The 22,972-nt window shown below is 32.2% G+C and overlaps 2 protein-coding genes across 2 annotated transcripts; both read left to right on the top strand.

Moving 5' to 3' along the window:
- Nucleotides 1–7,043: 7,043 nt before the first annotated feature.
- On the top strand, nt 7,044–12,590 carry LOC107783879 (apyrase). The gene is made up of 10 exons (XM_016604906.2): nt 7,044–7,180; nt 7,546–7,820; nt 9,043–9,171; nt 9,867–9,923; nt 10,056–10,148; nt 10,664–10,866; nt 11,023–11,114; nt 11,314–11,528; nt 12,021–12,210; nt 12,348–12,590. Exons 2-10 carry the CDS (start codon nt 7,578–7,580, stop codon nt 12,485–12,487), a joined length of 1,362 nt encoding a protein of 453 aa, XP_016460392.1. The 5' UTR covers nt 7,044–7,180; nt 7,546–7,577; the 3' UTR covers nt 12,488–12,590.
- A 2,582-nt stretch (nt 12,591–15,172) lies between these two features.
- Nucleotides 15,173–20,432, top strand: LOC107783878 (uncharacterized). Its single transcript, XM_016604905.2, has 8 exons — nt 15,173–15,404; nt 15,508–15,570; nt 16,130–16,196; nt 17,714–17,814; nt 18,685–18,729; nt 18,809–19,111; nt 19,207–19,309; nt 19,953–20,432. The coding sequence occupies exons 1-8, from the start codon at nt 15,255–15,257 to the stop codon at nt 20,033–20,035; spliced, it is 915 nt and encodes a 304-aa protein (XP_016460391.1). The 5' UTR covers nt 15,173–15,254; the 3' UTR covers nt 20,036–20,432.
- The last annotated feature ends 2,540 nt before the right edge of the window (nt 20,433–22,972 follow it).

Here is a 22,972-nt window from a genome sequence, read left to right as displayed (position 1 = left end):
TCACCAGTGACACAATTCTAGTTAAACTTGTTTAACAATTTAACTCTATACTTTAGACAATTGATAACTTAGTTTAAAACAAAGATGGAACTATTAAAGCTCATTTATTAACACATGAATGACTAAATAACCAAATAGAGACATAAAATTGCTTGAGCTACCATTTCAATAAGATTTATTTATTTATTTTATAAACAATCACAACTCACTTATCAATTAGCAAATTTCATTAAACCATTTATGGATGAACCCTTTTTTAAGAGAACATGCAAATGAACTAAAATAAATATACAAAGAGCAAGCTAAAAAATTGGTATGTTTAACAGAGAATAATTTCATTCATTCAAGATATAAATGAACACCAAAAGAAAAATAAGCAACTCATATCATTAATCAAAACAAGATAAGAAGTGGGCCTCAAAAGTTGAATTTGAAACTTTACGGTTTTACAACTTTGAATCTTAAACTCATTCAGACCGCGTGCAAGACCTCAAACGGAGCATCGAAACTCGTCGAAGACCTCAACTAAAAACTTCACTGTTTCGACTGGATTTGGATGGTAGTTTATGGTATTAAAAGGGCTGTTCTATGGAGGTTTAAAGGTTATTTTTGGGTGGTGAAGCTGCTGGTTTTTTCAAAAGAAAGACGAAGAAAGAATGACATAAATAGAAATTCCCTTGTCCTAAAAGAAGAAAATAAATTTCTCTCGATTCTCTCCTCCCTCTTTCTCTCTCTCTCTCTCTCTCTCTCTCTCTCTCTCTCTCTCTCTCTCTCTCTTTTCAATCACATTTCTCTTCTATTTATAGAAAAAATTTTCGGAATTTTCAGATTTTTATTTTTTTTTAATTTTTTAATTTTTAATTAAAAAGAATTTCCACTTCCCATTTTTCTTATTTTTTTTTAAAAAATAATTCCCCATTTTCCTTTATTTTTATTTTTTAATTTCTCACTTTTTTTACTTTTGATATATTTAAAATCCCACTTTTTTACTTTTCTTTTTTTATTTTCCACTTATTTTACTTTTTTTTTTATTTCCCACTTACTTTTACTTTTTAAAAAAAAAAAATCAGATACCCTTATCAATTAGCAAATTTCATTAAACCATTCATGGATGAACCCTTTTTTAAGAGAACATGCAAATGAACTAAAATAAATATACAAAGAGCAATCTCAAAAATTGGCATGTTTAACAGAGAATAATTTCATTCATTCAAGATATAAATGAACACCAAAAGAAAAATAAGCAACTCATATCATTAATCAAAACAAGATAAGAAGTGGGTTACGGTTTTACAACTTTGAATCTTAAACTCATTCAGACCGCACGCAAGACCTCAAATGGAGCATCGAAACTCGCCGACGACCTCAACTAAAAACTTTACTGTTTCGACTGGATTTGGATGGTAGTTTATGGTATTAAAAGGGCTGTTCTATGGAGGTTTAAAGGTTGTTTTTTGGTGGTGAAACTGCTGGTTTTTTCAAAAGAAAGACGAAGAAAGAATGACATAAATAGAAATTCCCTTGTCCTAAAAGAAGAAAATAAATTTCTCTCGATTCTCTCCTCCCTCTTTTTTCTTTCTTTCTCTCTCTCTCTCTCTCTCTCTCTCTCTCTCTCTCTATTTTTTTTCAATCACATTTCTCTTCTATTTATAGAAAACAATTTCGGAATTTTCAGATTTTTATTTTTTTTTAATTTTTTTATTTTTAATTAAAAAGAATTTTCACTTCCCATTTTTCTTATTTTTTTTAAAAAATAATTCCCCACTTTCCTTTACTTTTATTTTTTAATTTCTCACTTTTTTTACTTTTAATATATTTAAAATCCCACTTTTTTTACTTTTCTTTTTTTATTTTCCACTTATTTTACTTTACTTTTTTTTTAATTTCCACTTTCTTTCACTTTTTTAAAACAAAAATTCAGCTACCTTTACTTTTATTTTTTAATTCCAACTTTCTTTTACTTTTTATTTTTTAAATTTTCTCATTCTTTTACTTTTATTTTTAAAATTTTTCACTTTCTTTTACTTTTTTTATTAAAACATTTCTACCTACTTTTACTTTTACTTTTTAATTTTATATTTCTAATTTTTCTATTTTTTAATTTCCATCCGAAATTTGTTTTAAAAAAATTATTATTTTTTATTTATTTTCGGTTTTTAATTCATTTTATTTAAAAATAAAGATAAAAATAATAATAAAAATAATACTAATAATAATAATTGACCTTTTAAATTATTAATAATTTCTCTCTCTCTCTCTCTCTCTCTCTCTCTCTCTCTCTCTCTCTCATATATATATATATATATATATATATATATATATATATATATATATATATATATATATATAAGTGTAACAAAGCTAAAAAATATATATTAAATTCTGAAAATATTTACATAGTAAAAGGTGATAAAAATTCAAATATAGTCAAAAATTAGGTGCTCACAATTATAGAAAATGAGGACGAAGATCAACTGATGAAGCCTAAACAAGTGAGGACGAAGAATTCTCGGACGAGGAACAATACGTCGATGAGGATTAAAAAGTTATTTTTTTAAAGCACTCTCGTTTTATAGCTAGTTTCTTATATGTTTCAATCTAAATGTGTATTATATTATGCAGATGGCAGGCAAGGGTTAAGGTAACAATGACCCTACTAGTTCTCGGGGTCGAGAAAAGGGTAGGAAGGGAAAGAGGAGGGTAGAAAATAATAGTCCCTCCTGTCCACCCTTTTCAGAGATGCCTATGTCTTATCCTTCACCACACGGCTATACTGGGCTGCCACAACATCACGAGCCGTACACCTTCGTTCAGACACCAGGTCTTCCATCACAGGGCCATAGGACTATACGTCCGACATACAGTCTAGCTGCCTCACAGCCATCTACATCGCAGCCATCTACATCACATCCACATGGATCACATCCCTACATATCACAGCCACATAGATCGCATCCATCCATGTCACAGCCACTCGGGTCACAGCCATCAGTATCACATCTACTTGGGTCGCATCCAGCTATGTCGTAGTCACAGGGATCGCAACCGTCTTCATCATCGACTCCATCTATTGTAGGCTTTCACCTACGAGGCAGTAGCTCTGACCCGCCTACACCGTCTTCACATGTCTCTGATACACATGCTTCGGATGGTGATGACGAGGTAGTGCATTATGATCGATATGGCATGATCATCATAGTCCATGAGGGTGATGGATAAGTGTTATTCATTATTTTTGCGTCTATTGATTTGTAACATTTTTACTAAGATATTAATGTATTTTTATTGTTAAATTGCAGGTTCATGCAGGGTAATAAGACTACAAAGATAATCACCAATGCCATCAGAAAGTTTTATGGTGACTCTTATGCGACTTGGACTGATTGCCCATTCTCGCTGAAGGAGCAAATTTTCAATCAATTTAAGGTATAAATGTTCTTTTAAACAGTTTAATAATTTATATTTATGATGTTTCCATCTAATATTTAACTTTTGAAATACAGAGCAAGTGTGTATGGGAAGACCGCTATAGCGCGGAAGTGGCTGCAAATTTTTATCATAAAGCTCGCAAGAGATTGGCGGATGCTTTCTCGGATGCTAGAAAGAAGAACAAGAGGCCTGGGTGCTTACTTGAGAATTTGTGGAATGATTTACAAAGGCAATGGCTTACCGCGTAGTTCTTAAAGAGGAGCGAAAAAGGAAAGAAAGCTCGCGCATCCGAGAAGGGAGGCTCCTTGCACACTGGAGGTGCGATCAGCCTAGGGACAATAAAAAGAAGATTGGTACGTAATTGCTTGAATTACTTTACTTTTATAAGTATATCTATTCTTTTTATTTACTAAATTAATTTATTTTCATGAAAAGAAGTATGGGCATCCAATGAGTCATGATGAGCTATTCAAGGAGACGCATATTGTGAAGAAGAAGAAAGAGGGGGATCAAGATAGGTGGGTCGAGGACCGGGCCTCGACTGCATATGTAAGCTTTCAATTTTCTTTAAGTATTATAATTTACTTTTATAAAAATTTTGAAATACTGATTTAATTTAAAATAATATAGGGTCGCTACCAAAGTAATGTGGAGGAATTCATCCGTAGTCATCCAGCTGGTGAATCGGGTGAGCCAACCCAACCTTCGGACGAGGATACTGAAAGAATATGGTTGGAGTCTGTTAGCGGTCCAAAATGGGGGAAGGTATACGGGCTTCCTACTAAAAACTTCCATCGCTATAAGTGTGGAATACGAGAAATAGGGACTTCCTCGCAAGGCGAGCAACTTAATAGGGAGAGTCTCTCCGCTATGCGGAGACAGTGACAAAGCTCACATCCGAGTTAGAAGCGGCCAAGGAAAGATAAAGGCTTAGAGATGCTCAATTCCTTGGCATGCAAGCTCAGATCAGAACTCTCCTATCTAGTGGAGCTTTTTCGTTGCCCCGATCTCGTGAGTCATCTCCAGAGGGTCGACCACCACGTGATCGTTCCTCCCGTCCTGCTCGTGATCGTTCCTCCCGTCCTCCCCGTGATCGTTCTTTCCGTCCTCCACAAGACCATTCTCTATACCATCTTGTAAATGAAAGTTCATCAGACGGTGATGATGATGTTGTAGAAAATACCCCTTGACTTTTATATACTTTGAACTAGACAAATAGAATTAGTTTTGAACTAGTTGTAATTAGTTTTAACTTGGTTTTGGATTTTTATGTTCAATTGAACTTTAATTTGTTAGTTTTAAAGTATTTATTGAATGTTTTGGTTGTTGTTGTGTTGTTGTTGTTGTTGTTGTTGTTGTTGTGTTATTGTTGTTGTATTGTTATTGTTATTGTTGTTATTAGGTATATTGGTATGCTGGCATGTGGTGTAGCTGCCAAAACAGGCATTTTATGCCAAAATTAAACCCATAAAAACCGACCAAAGTTGGTCGGTTTTTAATAAATAAAAAAATTAATCCAAAATACCGACCAAAGTTGGTCGGTTAATGAATATTGAATTCCCAAAATTCAACATTACCCACGGATATGCTCTGTGCCTGTGTGATGGAGTTCGGAGGGTCATGGGACCAATCTTGCCACTTGTAGAGTTTAATGTTAATTATTTTAAAAATATATATATTTTCAATTACCGACCAAAGTTGGTCAGTTTTTTTAAATTTTAATAATTAATAAAAAAAACATAATTTAGTTAAACCGACCAATTTTGGTCGGTAAGATTAAATTAATAAAATATGTTTCCGACCAAAGTTGGTCGGTAAGTACTTAAACTTGTCAGATGGTCGTTTTAAGCTACCGACCAACTTTGGTCGGTAAGCCATTCCGACTATCAAAACACCATCCACACCCTAATGGTCGCGTTTTGGTCGGTAATTGGCCATAACCGACCAACTTTGGTCGGTTTTTTTGGTCGGTTTTTAGCGAATTTCTAGTAGTGTTTAGGGATAAATTATCCCAGGGCTGGATTGGCCTTATACGGTACTGAGTGACTGACTGTCAGTCGATGTGTACTTATATACGGGTTGGAACACCCCTGGGCTGGATTGGCCATAAACAGTACTGATTGACCGGATAATTTGTGACCAGTATTTACATAAGGTCTTTCTACTGAGATGTCATATGCCTCATATCATGCAGCATTGATCTATTTCACTTGTATTGAGTTTAACTCTTGAACTTGAAAGCATGCCTACATTTCTGTATCATTACTTTTACTGGACTGTACCTGCGGAGCTCATCATTTCTTTCAACCCAGAGGTTAGTCTTGTTACTTATTGAGTTAGTTGTACTAATACTACACTCTACACCTCGTGTGCAGATCCAGGTGCTCCCGGATACGACGACTGCTATAATTCAGAGTTATTTCTGTTGGAGAGTATCAAGGTAGCTGCTTCACGATCACAAACTTGATTCCCTTCCTGTTTAGTTATTGTACTGTTCTATACTTCAGACAGTGATGTTTATTAGTCAGACTTTGTATTCATTTAGATGCTCAGGTACTCAGTGACACCGGGTTTTGAGAGTGATATATTTGAAATTTTTGAGATTTCTTTCGCTGAACTTAGTTTTTTTTTTTTTTTTCAAATTCAAAAGAAATGGTGGTTTATTGAGATTTTTGGCTTGCCTAGTGTTGAGATAGGTGTCATCACGACATGTGAGATTTTGGATCGTGACAAATTACCTCCATAGAATCAGTCTTGACTCCGAGAGGAATTAGGTTATTGGGTACAACAGAAAATTCTTATATTGGCAAATAATATGAGTTTTATCTTCTTGAACCGACAGTATAAAATTTAGATATCGTGCAGTTAAGTTGACCTATATTGTATAATATATGATAATTAACCTAGTCAGTTAGTTAAGATGTATAATACAAACCAGCTAGTCAGTTAAATTCATTGATGATTTAATTTGTTTTCTTTCACAATTAGAGTTAATAATTTAATCCTAATAAAACATACTCAATTTGTGAAAAAAATAATATAATAAAATCATACAATGTGATCCATGTTGGAGGAAGATTATATTGCAAATGAAACGATAAGCTGCTGGGTGCTGGCCGCCTATATATTTTATGCTAAATGGATCAGTCATTAGTACAATAATTTCAGATTATGGACTTCCTTTCATATTTATAAAATAAAATGACAGCTTTGATATCAAAATTAGAGAGAGTAAAAACAAAAATATCTTAAAAGAATAGGATATATATATATATATATATTGTCGTTAACAGAGGCGGATCCAGAATTTTAAGTTTATGGGTTCTATAAAAATCTTAAGTTAATATACAATAATAACAGGATTAAGGAACTTGATTTCAAGCTAAATATTCTTATAGTAATGATTTTTTTTATTAGGTTTAATTGTATAATAGTAGTATCACATGTTTACATGGTCAGTAATTCTTCTTTGGGTCATACTCATGGATGCGACTATTAGAATATTAATTATTGGATCAGACAGTAATGCAATAATTACAGGAAGTGGGTCGCTTTTACAGATACAAAATGAATATCTTAAACAGAAAAAAGAAATAATTGGTACGTCAAATCATTAGGTTTTTCTGTAATAAAATATAATAGTACTATCACGTGTTTCACGAGTGATTCTTTTTTGTGTTATATCAATGTTTATATAAGAGCACAAGGTTTACCATTTGCTTCATCATCTTCTTCCCACAAACATAGAAAGGTATCTCCCCTCCCTCCCTCTCCCTCGTATTTATTTTTTAATTTTTTATTACATAGGAGAGAAAAGGATGTTATGCTATTGAGGGAGTTTGAACTCTTTATTTTTTTGTTTCTCATCCGGGTGTCCGCTGTCCGGTATTCGCATTAAAACCGACTATATCCGAATTCACCTTAGATAGGGCTCATTCGGGATAGCGTTTCCTACCAAGGATTTTTATTAACAACTCTTGATTTTTGTTAACAATTCATGCACTAGCTAGTCTTAGCGATGGCGGATCCAACTATACAATTTTATACTTATTTGTTCAGCTCAGATTCCACACTATTGAATTCTTTCTTTTTAACTTGTGTATTTGCTTTTTGCAGAACATCATCAAAGGGGCAAAGAGCAAATTAAAATGCTGAACAAAAAAAGTCATTTTGTTTTCACATTTTTGGCGATACTTCTGCTCTTGCCCCTTAGTTTTTTCTCCAGTACAAATGCCCATAAACCGTTGAGGAGACATCTTTTGAGCCATGAATCAGAGAATTATGCAGTTATATTTGATGCTGGAAGTACTGGCAGCAGAGTTCATGTCTTTCGTTTCAATGAGAATTTGGAACTTCTTCCCATTGGCAACGATATCGAGTTTTTCATGGCGGTAATTTCATTTTGACGAGTTAAAGTGGCTTTTGTTTGTTTAAAATAAGTTAGTGGGCGTTCGGACATAAGAATTGTAAAATTCTAAAAAATATTAAAAATAATTTCAAGAAAAAATGTTATTTGAAAATTAGAGTTAGTGTTTGGACGTGAATATAATTTTGGGTTGTTTTTAAAATTTTGCAAGTGATAAAACAGTTTTGGGGATTTTTTAAATTTTTGAAAAATTCCAAAATACATTTTTAATTAAAAATTAAAAAATTTATGACCAAACGCTGATTTCGAAAAAAGTAAAGATTTTTCGAAAAAAGTGATATATTTCTTATGTGTAAAAACGGGCTCTTCAAAATCTCTAATAACTTAGTATATATCTTAACTCCTAAAGAAAATGGTAGTAAAAAGTATACTACCTTTGTTTTAATTTATGTGAATCTGTTTGGCTGGATATTGAGTTTAAGAAAAAATGAAAACTTTTGAATTTGTGGTCTTAAACAATTCAAAAAGGAGCTCAAAATATTTGTGTGGTTATAAAAGCTTGGATAGAATTATAAGTTTAAGCAAAATTATTTTCAAATTAAAAAAAAAGATTATTTCTTTTGGAACAGACCAAAATAAAAATAGATATACGTGAAGTGGAACGAAGTTAGTATATAAATGGCAGATCACATCTAATTTATTTGATAAGAGTTGCACTTAGGGTAGATCCCAAGACTAGAGAGCATGCTCACCATTATTAATGGATTGCAAGAATTTTTGTTTACTTTAACATTTCTCACGTTAATGTATGAAGGTTTCGGAAGGGGAGCCTCGGCAAGGGTAAAATTGCGGTTTGAGCATTGTACTGGGCTGTTTTTTTTTTTTTTCTTTCATTTAACTAAAAGAGATTTTTTTTTTTTTATGAAGTAGAAAAAATATTTTTTTTATGAGTTTTTTCTTTTAATTATTTAGAAAAAATATTTTCAATTTTATGTTGTAAAAATTGTGCTTTCTTTTTTAACTAAAAATGTATTTTTTTTAGTTATGGATCACAAATTTCAACGTAGTTTCTACGTAAAAAAAATAAAAATAAAATAACATATTAGTTACTTTGAATTTGTTTGAACTTTTTAACGGTTATTTGGGGGCGGGTGAAGAACACATGAAACATATTCTATTCTTACTTTTTTTTTAATTCCTACTTTTTACCATTAAATCTTATGATATGAATTTCACCTTTTTTGCAGACAAAACCAGGTCTAAGTTCATATGCAGATGATCCTAAGGCTGCAGCCAACTCTTTAGAACCACTTCTAGAGGGAGCTGAAGGTGCTGTTCCTAAAGAATTGCAGTCCGAAACTCCCCTCGAACTTGGGGTCGGTATTAATTACCATTTAATTAGCATATGTTAATATGAGTTTAACTTTTATAAACAATTTACGATAAATACCGAAGAAAATGAGTCGGCTTTGGCTTACTTTGTACATATTCATCGGTACTATGTTTTGGGATGAATGGTTGTCGTCACATATTGCAAAGTAATGCGTATACTATCATGTCACTTATAATAAGTATTTATAATAATTCAGTTGTAACTTATTTATAAAATAAGATAATAAGTACAACTTGTAATCTGGAAAATAAGATAATAAGCAACTTGTAATCTGGAAAATAAAATAATAAGTACAACTTGTAATCTAGAAAATAAGCCAAGCAACTTATTATAACAAGTTAAATAATCGCTGATAGTGTAAAGCTAGCTCTTTACTCTGCAACTTATTATAACAAGTTAAATAATCGCTGATAGTGTAAAGCTAGCTCTTTACTCTAACGGTGTATATGTAAGTTTTAAATCCTATTAACATGATATACCATTCAATTAATCATAAAATAAAAGTACATTGGTCCAATCTGAAACGCTAATGGCCCTTCACTTATCTTTTTCTTTGATAGAATAATGCAAGTTGCGTAATTAATTATTATTCCAGTGTCATATAGTATTGTTTATAATAAATAAAATAATATTTTTGGCTGCTCTTTTAATTGTTTTTTTGTGCGAATAAACATACAGGCAACAGCAGGTTTGAGGATGTTAAAAGGGGATGCAGCAGAAAAGATTTTACAAGCGGTATATGTTTTCATTAGACCTTAATTATTACTTGAAGAAATTTATTTTTATTTTTCATAATAAGAATGTTAGGTTAGTCCTCCTTTTACTAATTTATTAATTAAGACTTTTTGTTTTTTTCAATTTTAAAAGGTGAGAGATTTAGTCAAAAATGAAAGCACCTTCCACACAAAAGATCAATGGGTCAGTATTCTTGATGGAACTCAAGAAGGCTCTTACATGTGGGTAAGTCAATTACAGCAAAATACTTTCTTTTCTTCATCTTCTTCTTCCCCCTATTTATTTAATTTATTATTTACTTTTTAGCTAAGTATTCGTAGGCTATTTTAGTTTAAACAGTTGAGTTTAAGTTTTTATTTTTATTTTTTGTGAGTCCCTTCGGATACTCAAAGGCCTCGGAATATTCTACTTAGTCAACTCAATTATGCAAATGAGGCTATTAAAAAAATGCAAATGAAAATAGCTTTTTCTCACGTGTCGCATTCGAACATGTAACTCTCATTACGATTTCTCATTAGTAAATAACTGCACCTTAAAAATAAGAATTTAACTATATTTTTCAGTTTATTTAACCTTTTATTGCAGGCTAATTGCTCTTTTTTTTTTCCCTTCAAATTATCATATTAGATTTGTTATGAATAGCGAGAGAACTCAAAGTCGTAGATCTTATATGTAATCAGCTATTATTAAGTTGAATATCTTCTTTAAATAATTTGTTGTTGGTGTTTATTAATATACAGGTTGCAATAAATTATCTATTGGGAAATTTGGGTAAAAACTATAAAAGTACCACAGCAACAATTGATCTAGGTGGTGGTTCAGTCCAAATGGCATATGCCATATCAAAGGAACATTTTGCAAATGCTCCTCAAAATGAAGATGGAGAACCCTACGTTCAAGAAAAACATCTTTTGGCAAACGATTATTATCTCTACGTCCATAGGTTTGTATATATTCCTCTCCTCTATAAGAAATATACTGAGATACTAACATTATGTAATAAAATTTAACTACTTATAGTATATATTGACAAAGTAAAATACTTTAAAAATAAGTATACATTGACACACAAAATCTAACAAGTATATATTGTATGCAGTTATTTGAACTATGGACAGCTAGCTGGCCGTGCTGAGATTTTCAAGGCTTCAAGAAACTATAGTAATCCTTGCGCTTTGGAAGGATATGATGGTATATATATTTCTCTCTATTTTCTTATACATTATTTTTTACAATAATATCGATGTGAACATTCTCAATATACGAGAAATGTTGTGCTAAGATGCTAAGAGTTTAAATTACAATACACCAGTAATATATATCTTATAGGCTACTTACAAGTAATTAGTCAAATGCACTGATACAAGAGCATCATTTTGTTCTTTTCAAGGGTACTACTCATATGGAGGAGTGAACTACAAAGTAAAAGCTCCATCAAGTGGTACTAGTTTGAAGAAATGCAGGGCATTAACTAGGAAAGCACTTAAAATTAGTGCACCATGCAATTACAAGAACTGCACATTCAATGGAGTTTGGAATGGTGGAGGTGGAGCTGGATCCAAGACTGTGCATGCTTCATCATTTTTCTATGATATTGGTGCTCAGGTAAAAGTTTTGTTCGACAGGATTGGGATCTAGGGTTTCAAATTTATGTATTCCTATACAACGACCTCAAGTTAATATACACTAATAATTGATTTCGAAGTTAAATACTTATACATAGATATTTGATGAATTTCTTAATACATATATAAGATTTGAACAAAAGCTATTGAGTTCACATGAATATGTCTCTAAATCCCACGTGTTCAACTACTCCAACATTTATTAGAAAGAAAAGGAAAAAGTCATTCGTTAGAATTACTAGTTAACTTTTATTGATAGCCTTCATCAAAGTGGTTTGTGTCTAGTTAGATAAAATCACATAAAAAAATATATTCATGGTTAATAAGTATAAACGGAGCAATACGGATAATAAAGATTCATATAGTTAACTCCAACTTACGGATTGAAACGTAGTAATTGTAGTTGATGTGATGATCAATTCAATCGAAAATTTATAAACTCGGACTAATTGGGGTTCAATTTGTATTGTAGGTTGGCATTGTGGACAGCAAATTTCCATCAGCAATAGCAAAGCCAATTCAGTACCTAAATGCTGCTAAAGTTGCTTGCAAGACAAAAGCAGCAGATATAAAATCTGTATTTCCAAACGCTCAAGATAGAGATATCCCATACTTATGCATTGATTTGGTATATGACTACACTTTGCTTGTCGATGGATTAGGTAAGTTATTTTTATCGTTCTTTTATACTGTTGGTATATATAAGTTAAATGCAGTATCAATTCAAACAGAAAATAATTTGGCACTTAGACTTTTTTCCCTTGCTTGCTTACCTTTTTTTAAATGCATCTTTGGACAGGATTAAATCCATACAAAGACATTACAGTGATGCATGATGTCAAATACAAAAATTATCTTGTTGGAGCAGCTTGGCCATTGGGATGTGCCATTGATTTAGTTTCTTCATCTCCAAAGAAGACTAGAATATCATCACATTAGTGTTATGTTATTCAAATGTTGCAATAATGTCATGCCCTTTGCTTTGTTTTCTATCTTGTATTTTGAGTCACTTGATATTAATGGGCATTTCCTGTGGATTCAAGATTTTGGGTTCGTGGGTGTTGAACTTTTTTTGACGTACAATTACTACCAATCACGGTAAATATATTATAAACGCGTGTAACGAAAAATGCAAAAGGCAAAAAAAATTTTTAATGAATTTTGCCACTCTAGAGGAACTATTTGTTTTTAGAAGGGGCGAACTTTGAAGTTTCTTTTTTTTTTCTTGGTTATAGAGAATTACTAGGTAAAATACAAAAGGAAAAACTTTATAAAAAAATGGGAAGGTAAAATAAAATTCAGGGAAAAAGTAGTCTGGAATAAAAATAAATAAAGTAGTAGTATTGGATAAAATTAAGCGTGCTGTGGTAAGGTTAGTGGATGCTGAAGCAACCAAATTTAGCATGTAGATCCGCCCATGGCTTGATAACTATTTCTCCTACCCTCATAAAAGATCTCATTGGAGCGGTCAATCCCATGCATCATTAATCATAGCAAGTGAATTAATATATAGGCCAAACACATTCAACTTGACTCCATTTTTTATTTTGGCACTCTATCTCAATCTTGTTCCATTTTGACCCTTCAACTCTATTTTTTATGTTTCATTTTAACACAAAAGCAGAAACCAGTGCAAAAGAATATAGCGCGTGTGTATACACAAATCTGAGGTGTAATAAATATCCAATTAAATGTTGCCACCTTATTTTTTCATCATTTATTTCATATAAGCTTGAACTTTGAAGTGAATCCACGTCTAAAAGAAGGATGAACAACATTTAATTGGATATTTATTACATCCCAGATTTGTGTATACACACGCGTTATATTTTTTTGCACTGATTTCAGCTTTTGTGTTAAAATAAAAAGGTAAGAAATAGAGTTGGAGGGCCAAAATAAAACAATACTGAGATAAAGTGCCAAAATAAAAAATGAGACCAAATTGAACAGGGCTGTATATGTATTTGGCCTAATATATAAATTTGACAAAATGATTTTTGCTCAAATTGATTCGAATGACAAAATGATTCTTTGTTAATTTCCGGTTTGTATCCTCTCTATTTCGAGTAGAATATGTTAAATATACTTTATTAAAATAGCATATGACAGAGAACACAAATAACAGTAGATCACAAAGCCATTGGGCATACCACAAAAATGTGGGCGTTGTTTTTACTCTCTCAGTCTTAAATTATCTGTCGTGTTTCTTTTTTACACGCCACTTAAACTTTAATTAGAAAAGAAATTAGACTATTTTATCCTTATTTATGTCTTAAGATAAAATCTCTCTTCATTGAATATTTATTTTATTTTAGTGTTATCTCCATCTTCAAAAACAATTATTACTAAGGGTAAAGGAAAAAAATAATCAATTATATTTTGAATTTCTAAAATGACAAATAATTCGAGACACCTATTTTTAATAATCGACTGATAATATTTGACACAGGAGTATTTTTTCTCCTTTTCCTCTTTCCCTTTTAAGCATATTAATTATTACATGGCAAAATTATGTCGGACGGACTTTTTTAAAATCACCATTTAATTTTTAATCCAGTTAAAAAAATCTGTTTTCTGAAAAAATAGCCCCATGTTAGAAATGTAAAGCACACTGGTCAAAATTTTAAAGTGCACAGTATTTTAAAGTACGAAGAATCCTGACGACCACTAGAATTTTAGCCATAATGCAAAAATTCTGGTAATTTATCAGAAATTGCGTAGCCAATTACACAAAAATATAGCAACTGCCAGAATTTTATGACGACTACCATAACTTGTAATATTAATTCCAACGCTTCACCATGTGACTTTTCCAAAAAATTCTAATCAATGTACTTCAAAATTACAATCGGGAACTATTTTTTTAACTTTCCTTATTGGGGTCCAAATATAAATGATGGCACCAATATTCCGTGAAAATAGCATATGCTAGTCAATTTTCGGACTGATAATTGAAAAATAACCAATATTTGTAAATTTATTAAAAAATAGTCACTATTTTGCTAAAACACGAAAAATTCTAACATAACATGCGGGATTATGGAGCTCATGCATATAAGCTTCTAGCATATTATGTTGGAAATCTAGCACATGGAAAGTTCCCGCATAATATGTTGGATTTATGGAGCTCTTGCATATAAACTTCCGGCATATTATGTTGAAACTCCAGCATATTATGCTGAAAGATCATGTAAAAAAAATTGAACTCCAACATATTATGGTGGAGTATTTCCGGATTTTTAGGAGTATTTTTGTTCAGATTTTATCTTTATATGAAAAAGTAACTAAATTTCGATTACTTTTGAAACCGTGACTATTTTTCAATTACCAGTTTTAAATATGGTATTTTTTATTTTTCCCCAAATATTCCTATTTTTGCAAATCACCCTTATTATACTGGGCCCAAAAAATGGTCATTAGGACTTTTTTCACTTTTAATCCGTGTCAGAAATTATTTATTTTCGGTAGCCAAAAAAGTGTGTGTATATATATATATATATATATATATGAATAGATATATTTTTAGTTATTATTTTTATATACAAATTTTATACACTTTTTCGACTACCGAATATAAATAGTTTCAATTAAAAAAAAAAAGCCTTATTAGCCAAAAAAAAGGCCCAATAAGCAAGCCCGTTTAAGATGCCGTGTACTTCCATCGGTTGCCGTCCACACTGAAAGCTCAAAACTTTTCAGCTTGGCTATGGAGGCGAACACGTCAGCAACTGGACCCGAACCATTTCGTCTGTTTGATGAAAAATCCCAATCTGGGTTTGGGTTAGGATTTCTTGATGTCCCAGAAAACAAGCCTCTTCCACCTCCACCTCCTTCTGTTGAAGTACTTTCCTCACAGGTACTCCCTTTTGTACAAATACAAATACAACAACATATTACATTATTTTGTTAAGTGGTTAGTCATGAATAGTAAAATGAATTTATTTTTGTATCTTGAGTAGGTTATATCAAATGTGGAGTTTAATGTGGAGCCTATAAATTTGGATGGCCTTGCTTTACTTAAGGTAAGATTAGTTCTATTTTTTCCATTAACTCTATGGGGGTGTTTTATATACGGCAAAAATATTTTTCTTGATGAAATTATGTTTCAGTAGAAGTGAAGCCTTGGCGTAACTGGTAAACTTGATGTCAGGTAATCAATAGGTCACGGGTTCGAACTGTGTAATCAGCCAGAAATGTAATATAAAGCCATGTACAATAGACCCTTGTGATTCGGCCCTTTTCCGGACCGAACGGGAGCTTAGTGCATCTTTTAAATTATGTTTTTCAGTGTTTGGTTACTTTGAATTGAAGAAATATTTTCTCTCAAAGATTTTTTTTTTTGATAAGTTCAGTCATTTTTTCTTTACAAATATGCCGGCTTTTAGTTAAAAATAACTTGTTTCAATCAACATTTAGACAGATTTATGAACATGCTAAAAGATTCAATTTGTTGATCTTCTTTTTTCTTTTAAAAATATTATGGACATACTGAGATACAGTGGTTTGTTATTTGCTGAGCTCAAGAATGATTTAGCTTCAATTATATTTGGTTGCCCTAACGAGTGTTCACTTCTCTGTTAGGGAAGGGTGAGTACAAAGGAAGTATTTGGTTTGTCTAATTCAGATTTAGTCCCCGGCAAATATGAAGGTCTGTGACAATTTAGTTCTCCTCTTTACCTCTTTGGTGCTCATTATAACTACTGATACTTCAACTTGAATTGCGTGAACTTTATTTATTTGAATGTGGTTTAAGTATGAATGTTTTTAGTTTACTAAATCAGGAATTATAGGTAATATATGTCAATTTTTATTGCTGAATAAAGTTAGTACAACAACAACATACCCAGCCCACAAATGGGGTCTAGTGTGAGATAGAGAGACTGTTTGCATTTGGCCCTCAGCTCATTAAAGGCGTTTTCAAAACATGCTTGAAAAATACAAGAGTAAAAAACTAAGGATGAAATATTGAAGAAAAGAAAAGTATTGACACCAAAATAGTAGAGATAACCAAAGAAACAACATAAAGTAGTGGTGCAGTAAATATTACTTTGAAATATAAGAGGAGCGTTGTGGTAGGTTTACGACCAAAGTGAAAATAGTCAATCTTGTAGCATTATATGAATGAATTTTGGGTTTCTAAGTCCAAAATTTTCACGAGGTGAATTTCATGGGGAATACATATGCAATGATATATGGACAACCACATAAGATTAGACATGATTAAAAATGATCACATAGGGTAAAAGTAGCACACATAGTCATAGAGGATAAAATGAGGTCTCATGAAATTGTTTGATCATGTCCTACATAGATTTTCAGATGTACCTTTTCATTGGTGTGGCAAATGATGGTTGCAATTGGAATTTTAAGGAGACGAGGTAAACCTAGAATTACATCAAGGAGGAGTTTTGTGAAAGGACCTAAAATGGGAGGAAAATGTCTGTATAGATTGGTTGAGAATTAACTAGTTATCCATGAAGGAATAAGTGAGAGATTTAGAGTCCTAATTTTACTACAAAACAATAATTGATATTGGAATGAAATGGACCTGAATGGAGTAAAATAGATATAGAGAGTTCATATAGTTGACCCAACTTGCTATGAAATTGAGGCGTAGTTGATTGATTAACTTATAGCTAGAAACCATCCTCAATTAAATGGAACAACATTTTATAATAAAAACTATAATTCATCTAAGAGAAATCATAGTAATGATAAACTTCTCAAATAACAAGGAAAGAGTCAAAATACTTCTGTACAATCTTAATCTACGACATTGATGTTGCATTGAAACACGACTCAGGACATAGAAGCCATCTGCAACTGTCGAGTGAGTGATATCTTCACTAACACACGCTATAATATCTGTTCTAGTGTTAGAAGTTTGATATACTGTTGGCTGGTTTCCTTTCATGTGGGTGTGGTTACACTGAGGTTAAATTTATTGTTTGATGTTAATGGAGAAAAACATGATGAAGCTCATACAGCTAAATTGAGGAAGAAACGACTCAGTACAGAAATTTTATGCTTGTCAACTCCCAGTTAGACACTAATGATTGGCAAGTCCATTAATGGAAGATACAGTGGCGATTATTGGTCACTAATTAGGATGTGAAGTGCACCTAGATGACTGATATTCTCATTTGTGTTATTCTCTTTTTGCAGGCGGGCTGAAATTGTGGGAAGGTTCATTAGATTTAGTGAAGACTCTGAACTCCGAGATGCAAAGTGGGCAATTGTCACTGACTGGAAAAAGAGTTTTAGAGGTGGGCTCCTATTGTGGAGGTGAATCTTTGATCTTCTGCTATGCGTAGAGACTGCTAATCCTAACTTATTAAATCCACTCTTGCATTGGTTTTTTCCATTTACCTTCTCATTCCAATTTTAGTCAAAATGATGTCTGAATTACTGTATGCTGTGTTGCTCGGACTCTATGAAAATATCGTGGGGTGCGTGTCGGATTTTCCAAAAAAGGTGTATTTTTGGAGAATCCAACGCAGGTTGGAGGTATTTTGGAGAATCCACGCAACATAGACTGTATGCAAGTAGTAGGGTCAGATTGTTCATTAAGCATATTAAAGTATTTTTCCGTTTAACAGTATTTTCTTTCCCTATACAAGTCACATGGTTGATCTTTTATACTGTACTTGTGCAAGTGCTTATCGATTATGACACTAGAAGTTTCTATTGAGTACCCAGAGAGGAAATTTTGCATCTCCGATCAGTCCCCTGTCACTTGACTCAGGTTTTTCACTTAATAGAAGTCTTCTCCTTTGTTTGTTTAGTTGTTTTCCCCCCCTTCCATTTTAAATTTTATTTTTTCCTCCTTCCCTTTTTACTTTTTCCCCTTTCCCTTTTGATTGAACATAATAATCATTTGAGTTAAAATTTGTGATTGCCAGTGGAAATGTTGATTTTCTATAAAATGTCGTTGTAACGTCTTCATGTTGCTCATTGAAATAAGAGTTTGTAATGGTTATTGTCACTGTCATTATCGCTATTAGCTTTTGTTGTGATTGTCCTGAGGGATAGACACCCTAATGCGCTTAGATTTTCCAACTTAACTTGACTTAGTACATGACTCTTGTAATTATCTCACATTATTTACTTGTTGACTCTCTTTCACTTGTTTTCAGCTTGGTTGTGGTCATGGTCTTCCTGGAATTTTTGCCTGTCTGAAGGTACATGAATGCTTGAAGTGATTTGTGATTGCTTGTCTCGTCGTCCTCTTGATTAAGCATTTTGCTTTTGGTGTATTAGGGTGCTCGTGCTGTACATTTTCATGACTTCAATGCTGAGGTGCTGCAATGCCTAACTATTCCAAATGTCAATGCAAATATCCAACAGAATTTGTTGGCCACAGATAATGATAGCGCTGAAGTTCGCTTTTTTGCTAGTGACTGGAGTGAAGCTCATCTGATTCTTCCTCATGTACTTGCTGATGAAGGTGGCACAAAAAGCTGTAAAACAGTTGATAAGGCTGCTGGTTATGATATAATTCTCATGGCAGAGACAGTGTACTCAGTTTCTACTTTACCTACTCTGTACAAACTTATTAAAAAGGTTTGTTTTGATTTGAGTTTTAATATAGTTTTATCATTGAATTTCCTCACTTCTAAGCTATATCTTTCTTTCCGTCCTTTTTCTTCTTTGTGCAGTGCTTACATAGTCCTCATGGAATTGTATATCTAGCTGCAAAGAAGCATTATTTTGGTGTCGGTGGTGGATCAAGGCGATTTATTTCGATTGTGGAGAAAGACGGTGAGCTACTCTGTCTACTTTTACTCTTTATTCTTCGAAAAGTGACATTTATATACTTCCTACTACATTTTCTATTTGCGAAATGGAGAGTTGTTCTCTGAAGATGTTGAATTATGAAACTGGTATTCGTATTAGCTGTTAAATGTAGGTTATCAGTTATGTCTTATCTCACTCCCTTGTGACTGCCTTTTAGGGTTAAAGAATTACACATAGTTTTATCATATGTATTTGCGAGCGTGTGAAGTATATGATCCATCTAATGCCTAGTTTCCTATAGAAAGAGCTCAAGATTTCGTTGCATCCTATGCATACTGGAAACAGAGGAGCGACTAATCCTCTTGGATTATCATGAGGATGGATTCCAGTTACTACGCTCTTAGTATATATCCAATCGGGGTAGCGAGCTCAGTCCTAAAGTTTCATATCAGCGTCCTTGTGGTAGCATTGTACCTTACTTACTGTTAAAGCTGGCGCTAAACATACACTTATAAAACTCCATTGCTGCTAGTTTGCTCGTCTTACTGGTCACTGTTCCTTTTCTATCGTCGTTGCTTTAACCCTTTCCATTATTTCCAGTGGATGTTTTTCGCTCGTTTTAAGAGTTTCAACATGAAATTAACCTCATGAACTTTTACTTAATCAGGTATTCTAGCGGCTTCTCTAGTTGCTGAAGTTACAGACGGCTCCTCTAACGTTCGAGAAATCTGGAAACTCCACTTCAGGTGAAGTTTGGTTCAGTTGTCTGGTTCTAGTTTCTTGTAGCTCATCTTTCTAAAATGGGGAATCCAGAACATGATCTGTATGAAAAAGAATAGGGAATTGTTTTCTTTCTTAAATAGAAGACTAAATTATGTTCTATTAGTCATAACCTTACTTTAAGGGATCGCTTGGTAGGATGCATTAGAGAAAATAATGCATGCATTAGCTTTCGGTATTACGAATCCCTTGTTTGGTACACTTTTTCAACATATGTATTACTAATAATGCAAGTATTAGTTATACAACCAATTTGGTATTATCCTATGTATAAGTAATACTCGTTTCTCGGCACGTGCGTCGTTAAGTCATGTAGTTCACACCTATGTAATAATATTAATATTATTAAAACAGAATGTTTGAATAACTATACACGAGAGAATATAAAGTAAAGTTTCTTAGAAGCATGTGATATTTTTGTAGCATATTGACCCATTGTACTTCCTTCGTGTATGATATTGTTATCAAATCCTCTGTAAATCATCCTTATACCATTGTATAAGCCTATTGAAGGGTCCATATCTCTAAGTAGCATGTCAAGTAACCAGTTCAACAAAGTATAAGTAAATATATTGATTTTTTATTGGTATTTGTAAACACACAAGTATATACACAGAGAATAATAAAATTATTATTATGAATTAAAACATATCAATCATCCAAATTAAACTCAATTAGGTGTTTAAACCATTTAAACACATGTAGAGTATTTGCATAATTAATTTGTTTTTTACTATGAGCAACGTTTCTCAAGTGTTTAAATTGCTCCAACTCTATCTGTCCAAGACTATAATTTTTAATTCCAAAAGAAATCTATTGCAAGATTATCCTTTATACCTTTATTTTTTTAGAATCCCATATTAAAAGAGAGAATTGTTCTAACTTCTACTACAGATCCATTACAGTTGAAAGATGTTATCCAAGGCATTAAAATAAGGTCTTATATCATAGTTTTAAATTACATGACTTATACACATATTTCCAAGTTTCGTCTCACTCAGTGGTCTATTAGAATAGAACCTAAATTGTTTATTTCTTAAATTTCTATGTTGTTTGGAATCCTCAAATACAATGAAAAAAGCAGTGATAACACAAAAGAAAATAAAAGATTTAAAGAAGTAACATAATCATCAACTGAATAGATAAAAATACACATAGCGTGAAGGAAGAAAAATATTAGAACTCACTCACATGAGAGATCATAACTATCTATTCTACTCCTATTTATAGATACTGCATTTCATAAATCACAAAAGATAAATAATTCAAGAATGAATGAATAGAACCCGGTTTTATTGTTGCTTAATTGTTTATTCACTTTGGAGTTGACTTTGCGTTCCATAGGCATGAATATCAATTTATTCCTCAAAATATATTTCTACCATTGGACAAATGTAGCATATTGGAAGAAACGAAATCTGTGCATCCAAATGTACCATCCTTTTCTAAATTTGGACAATATTTACATTCGGTGATGGGAGTTTGAAATTTTCCTCAAAACCGTTGGGTCTCTTTGGACGCTTTAGTTTCTTTTTAATTATTAAATATAGTATTTAGTAGGTTAATATAAGGGGTAAATAAGTAATTTAACTTTTAACTTTAAAAGGTTCCTCCTTTTAATATAATATAATATATATATATATATATATATATATATATATATATATATATATATATATTACAAATCGGATGATATTAGCAATACTAAGACTATTAATGCATGCATTAGCATGGTTGAAGATAAAATTATCCTTAAAGTTCCTTAAAGTTAAAGAATATGGAGGATATTTTTGTAAATAACTAATTTTCTTAAAAGTTTATGCAATGCATTTTAATATTTAATACACTACACTAAACAACGGATAAGAAATAATCTCTGCATAACCAATGTTTGCATTATTAATACACCTTATTCAGCATTATTCTTATACAGTATTTTAAAAGGCTTTCTTAGGACACGCCTCGGGGCTCACCCTAGGCGGGGCACTATCAAAACGCCCTGAGGCTCACGTGTGGGGCTTAGTTCTGTGAGACTTATGCCCCCAACGCCCGACTGTACGCCCGAAACACGCCTAACGCTCTTCGCTCGGAGCCCGCCTCATAAATCCTAGCGCAAATCATGCATCAAAGTCCCTGATTAACATTGTTCACACTCAAATTTCTTTAACAAATGAATGATTAAAGTTTTATTCATCTATAGAAATATGAAGATTGAGAATAACTCAAATAATGAGTAATGATATTTTATATTTACTAATTGAGAACATCGGAGAGCTAATATTATTTGAATTAATAGAAAAAATTTATGTCTTCACTTGCTACTCGTATTCATATTTTAGTTCTATGTCTCTCAAAATTATCAAACTTTAATTATTTTACTATTTGAAAGCAATTTTATATTTACTCGAAAGGCGTAATATTTAAAACTACATTATTGATGGAGTTTATTGATTATTAACTTTTAGAGAGGTAAATCATATAATCTTTTATAATATGTTTTAAAATATTATGATCTTTTGATCGTTTGAAGACAAGACGTTATAGTTGATTTTTATCTTAATGTACTTTATATATTTTTATGATTATTTTTCTATTTTATTAATTTATAAATTAATAAATTTAAAAATTTATGGGACTTACGCTCCATGTCTTGGGGCATACGCCTCGCCCTGTGTTAAGTAAAACAGGAACCTTTTAAAACATTGTTCTTATACCCCTGCCAAACGACCCCTAAAAGTAGACAATACTTTGTCAAAGTCTTTGCCCCATATTCAATTCGTCTACTCTCAGGTAAATGCTACTGAGAAAGGAACGTGAGTCCCCACTCACCCACCCAATTTAATATATGTTTTTCAGTTTTTTTTCCCTTTCATTTTCACTCACTCACCATATTTAATATTATCCCCA

This window comes from Nicotiana tabacum, chromosome 15 (genome assembly GCF_000715075.1).
Source record: "Nicotiana tabacum cultivar K326 chromosome 15, ASM71507v2, whole genome shotgun sequence".
NCBI classification, from domain to species: Eukaryota; Viridiplantae; Streptophyta; class Magnoliopsida; order Solanales; family Solanaceae; genus Nicotiana; species Nicotiana tabacum.
This window is presented reverse-complemented; position numbering and strand designations above follow the sequence as displayed.

Bases quoted from the DNA above. Each gene is read 5' to 3' on its own strand.
- LOC107783878 (XM_016604905.2), top strand. From the start codon at position 15,255: ATGGAGGCGAACACGTCAGCAACTGGACCCGAACCATTTCGTCTGTTT. The intron at 16,197-17,713 runs GTCTGTGACAAT...CTCTTTTTGCAG, and splicing joins AGTCCCCGGCAAATATGAAG to GCGGGCTGAAATTGTGGGAA. The intron at 17,815-18,684 runs GTGGGCTCCTAT...ACTTGTTTTCAG, and splicing joins CTGGAAAAAGAGTTTTAGAG to CTTGGTTGTGGTCATGGTCT.
- LOC107783879 (XM_016604906.2), top strand. From the start codon at position 7,578: ATGCTGAACAAAAAAAGTCATTTTGTTTTCACATTTTTGGCGATACTT. The intron at 10,867-11,022 runs GTTTGTATATAT...TATTGTATGCAG, and splicing joins TATTATCTCTACGTCCATAG to TTATTTGAACTATGGACAGC. The intron at 12,211-12,347 runs GTAAGTTATTTT...ATCTTTGGACAG, and splicing joins TTTGCTTGTCGATGGATTAG to GATTAAATCCATACAAAGAC.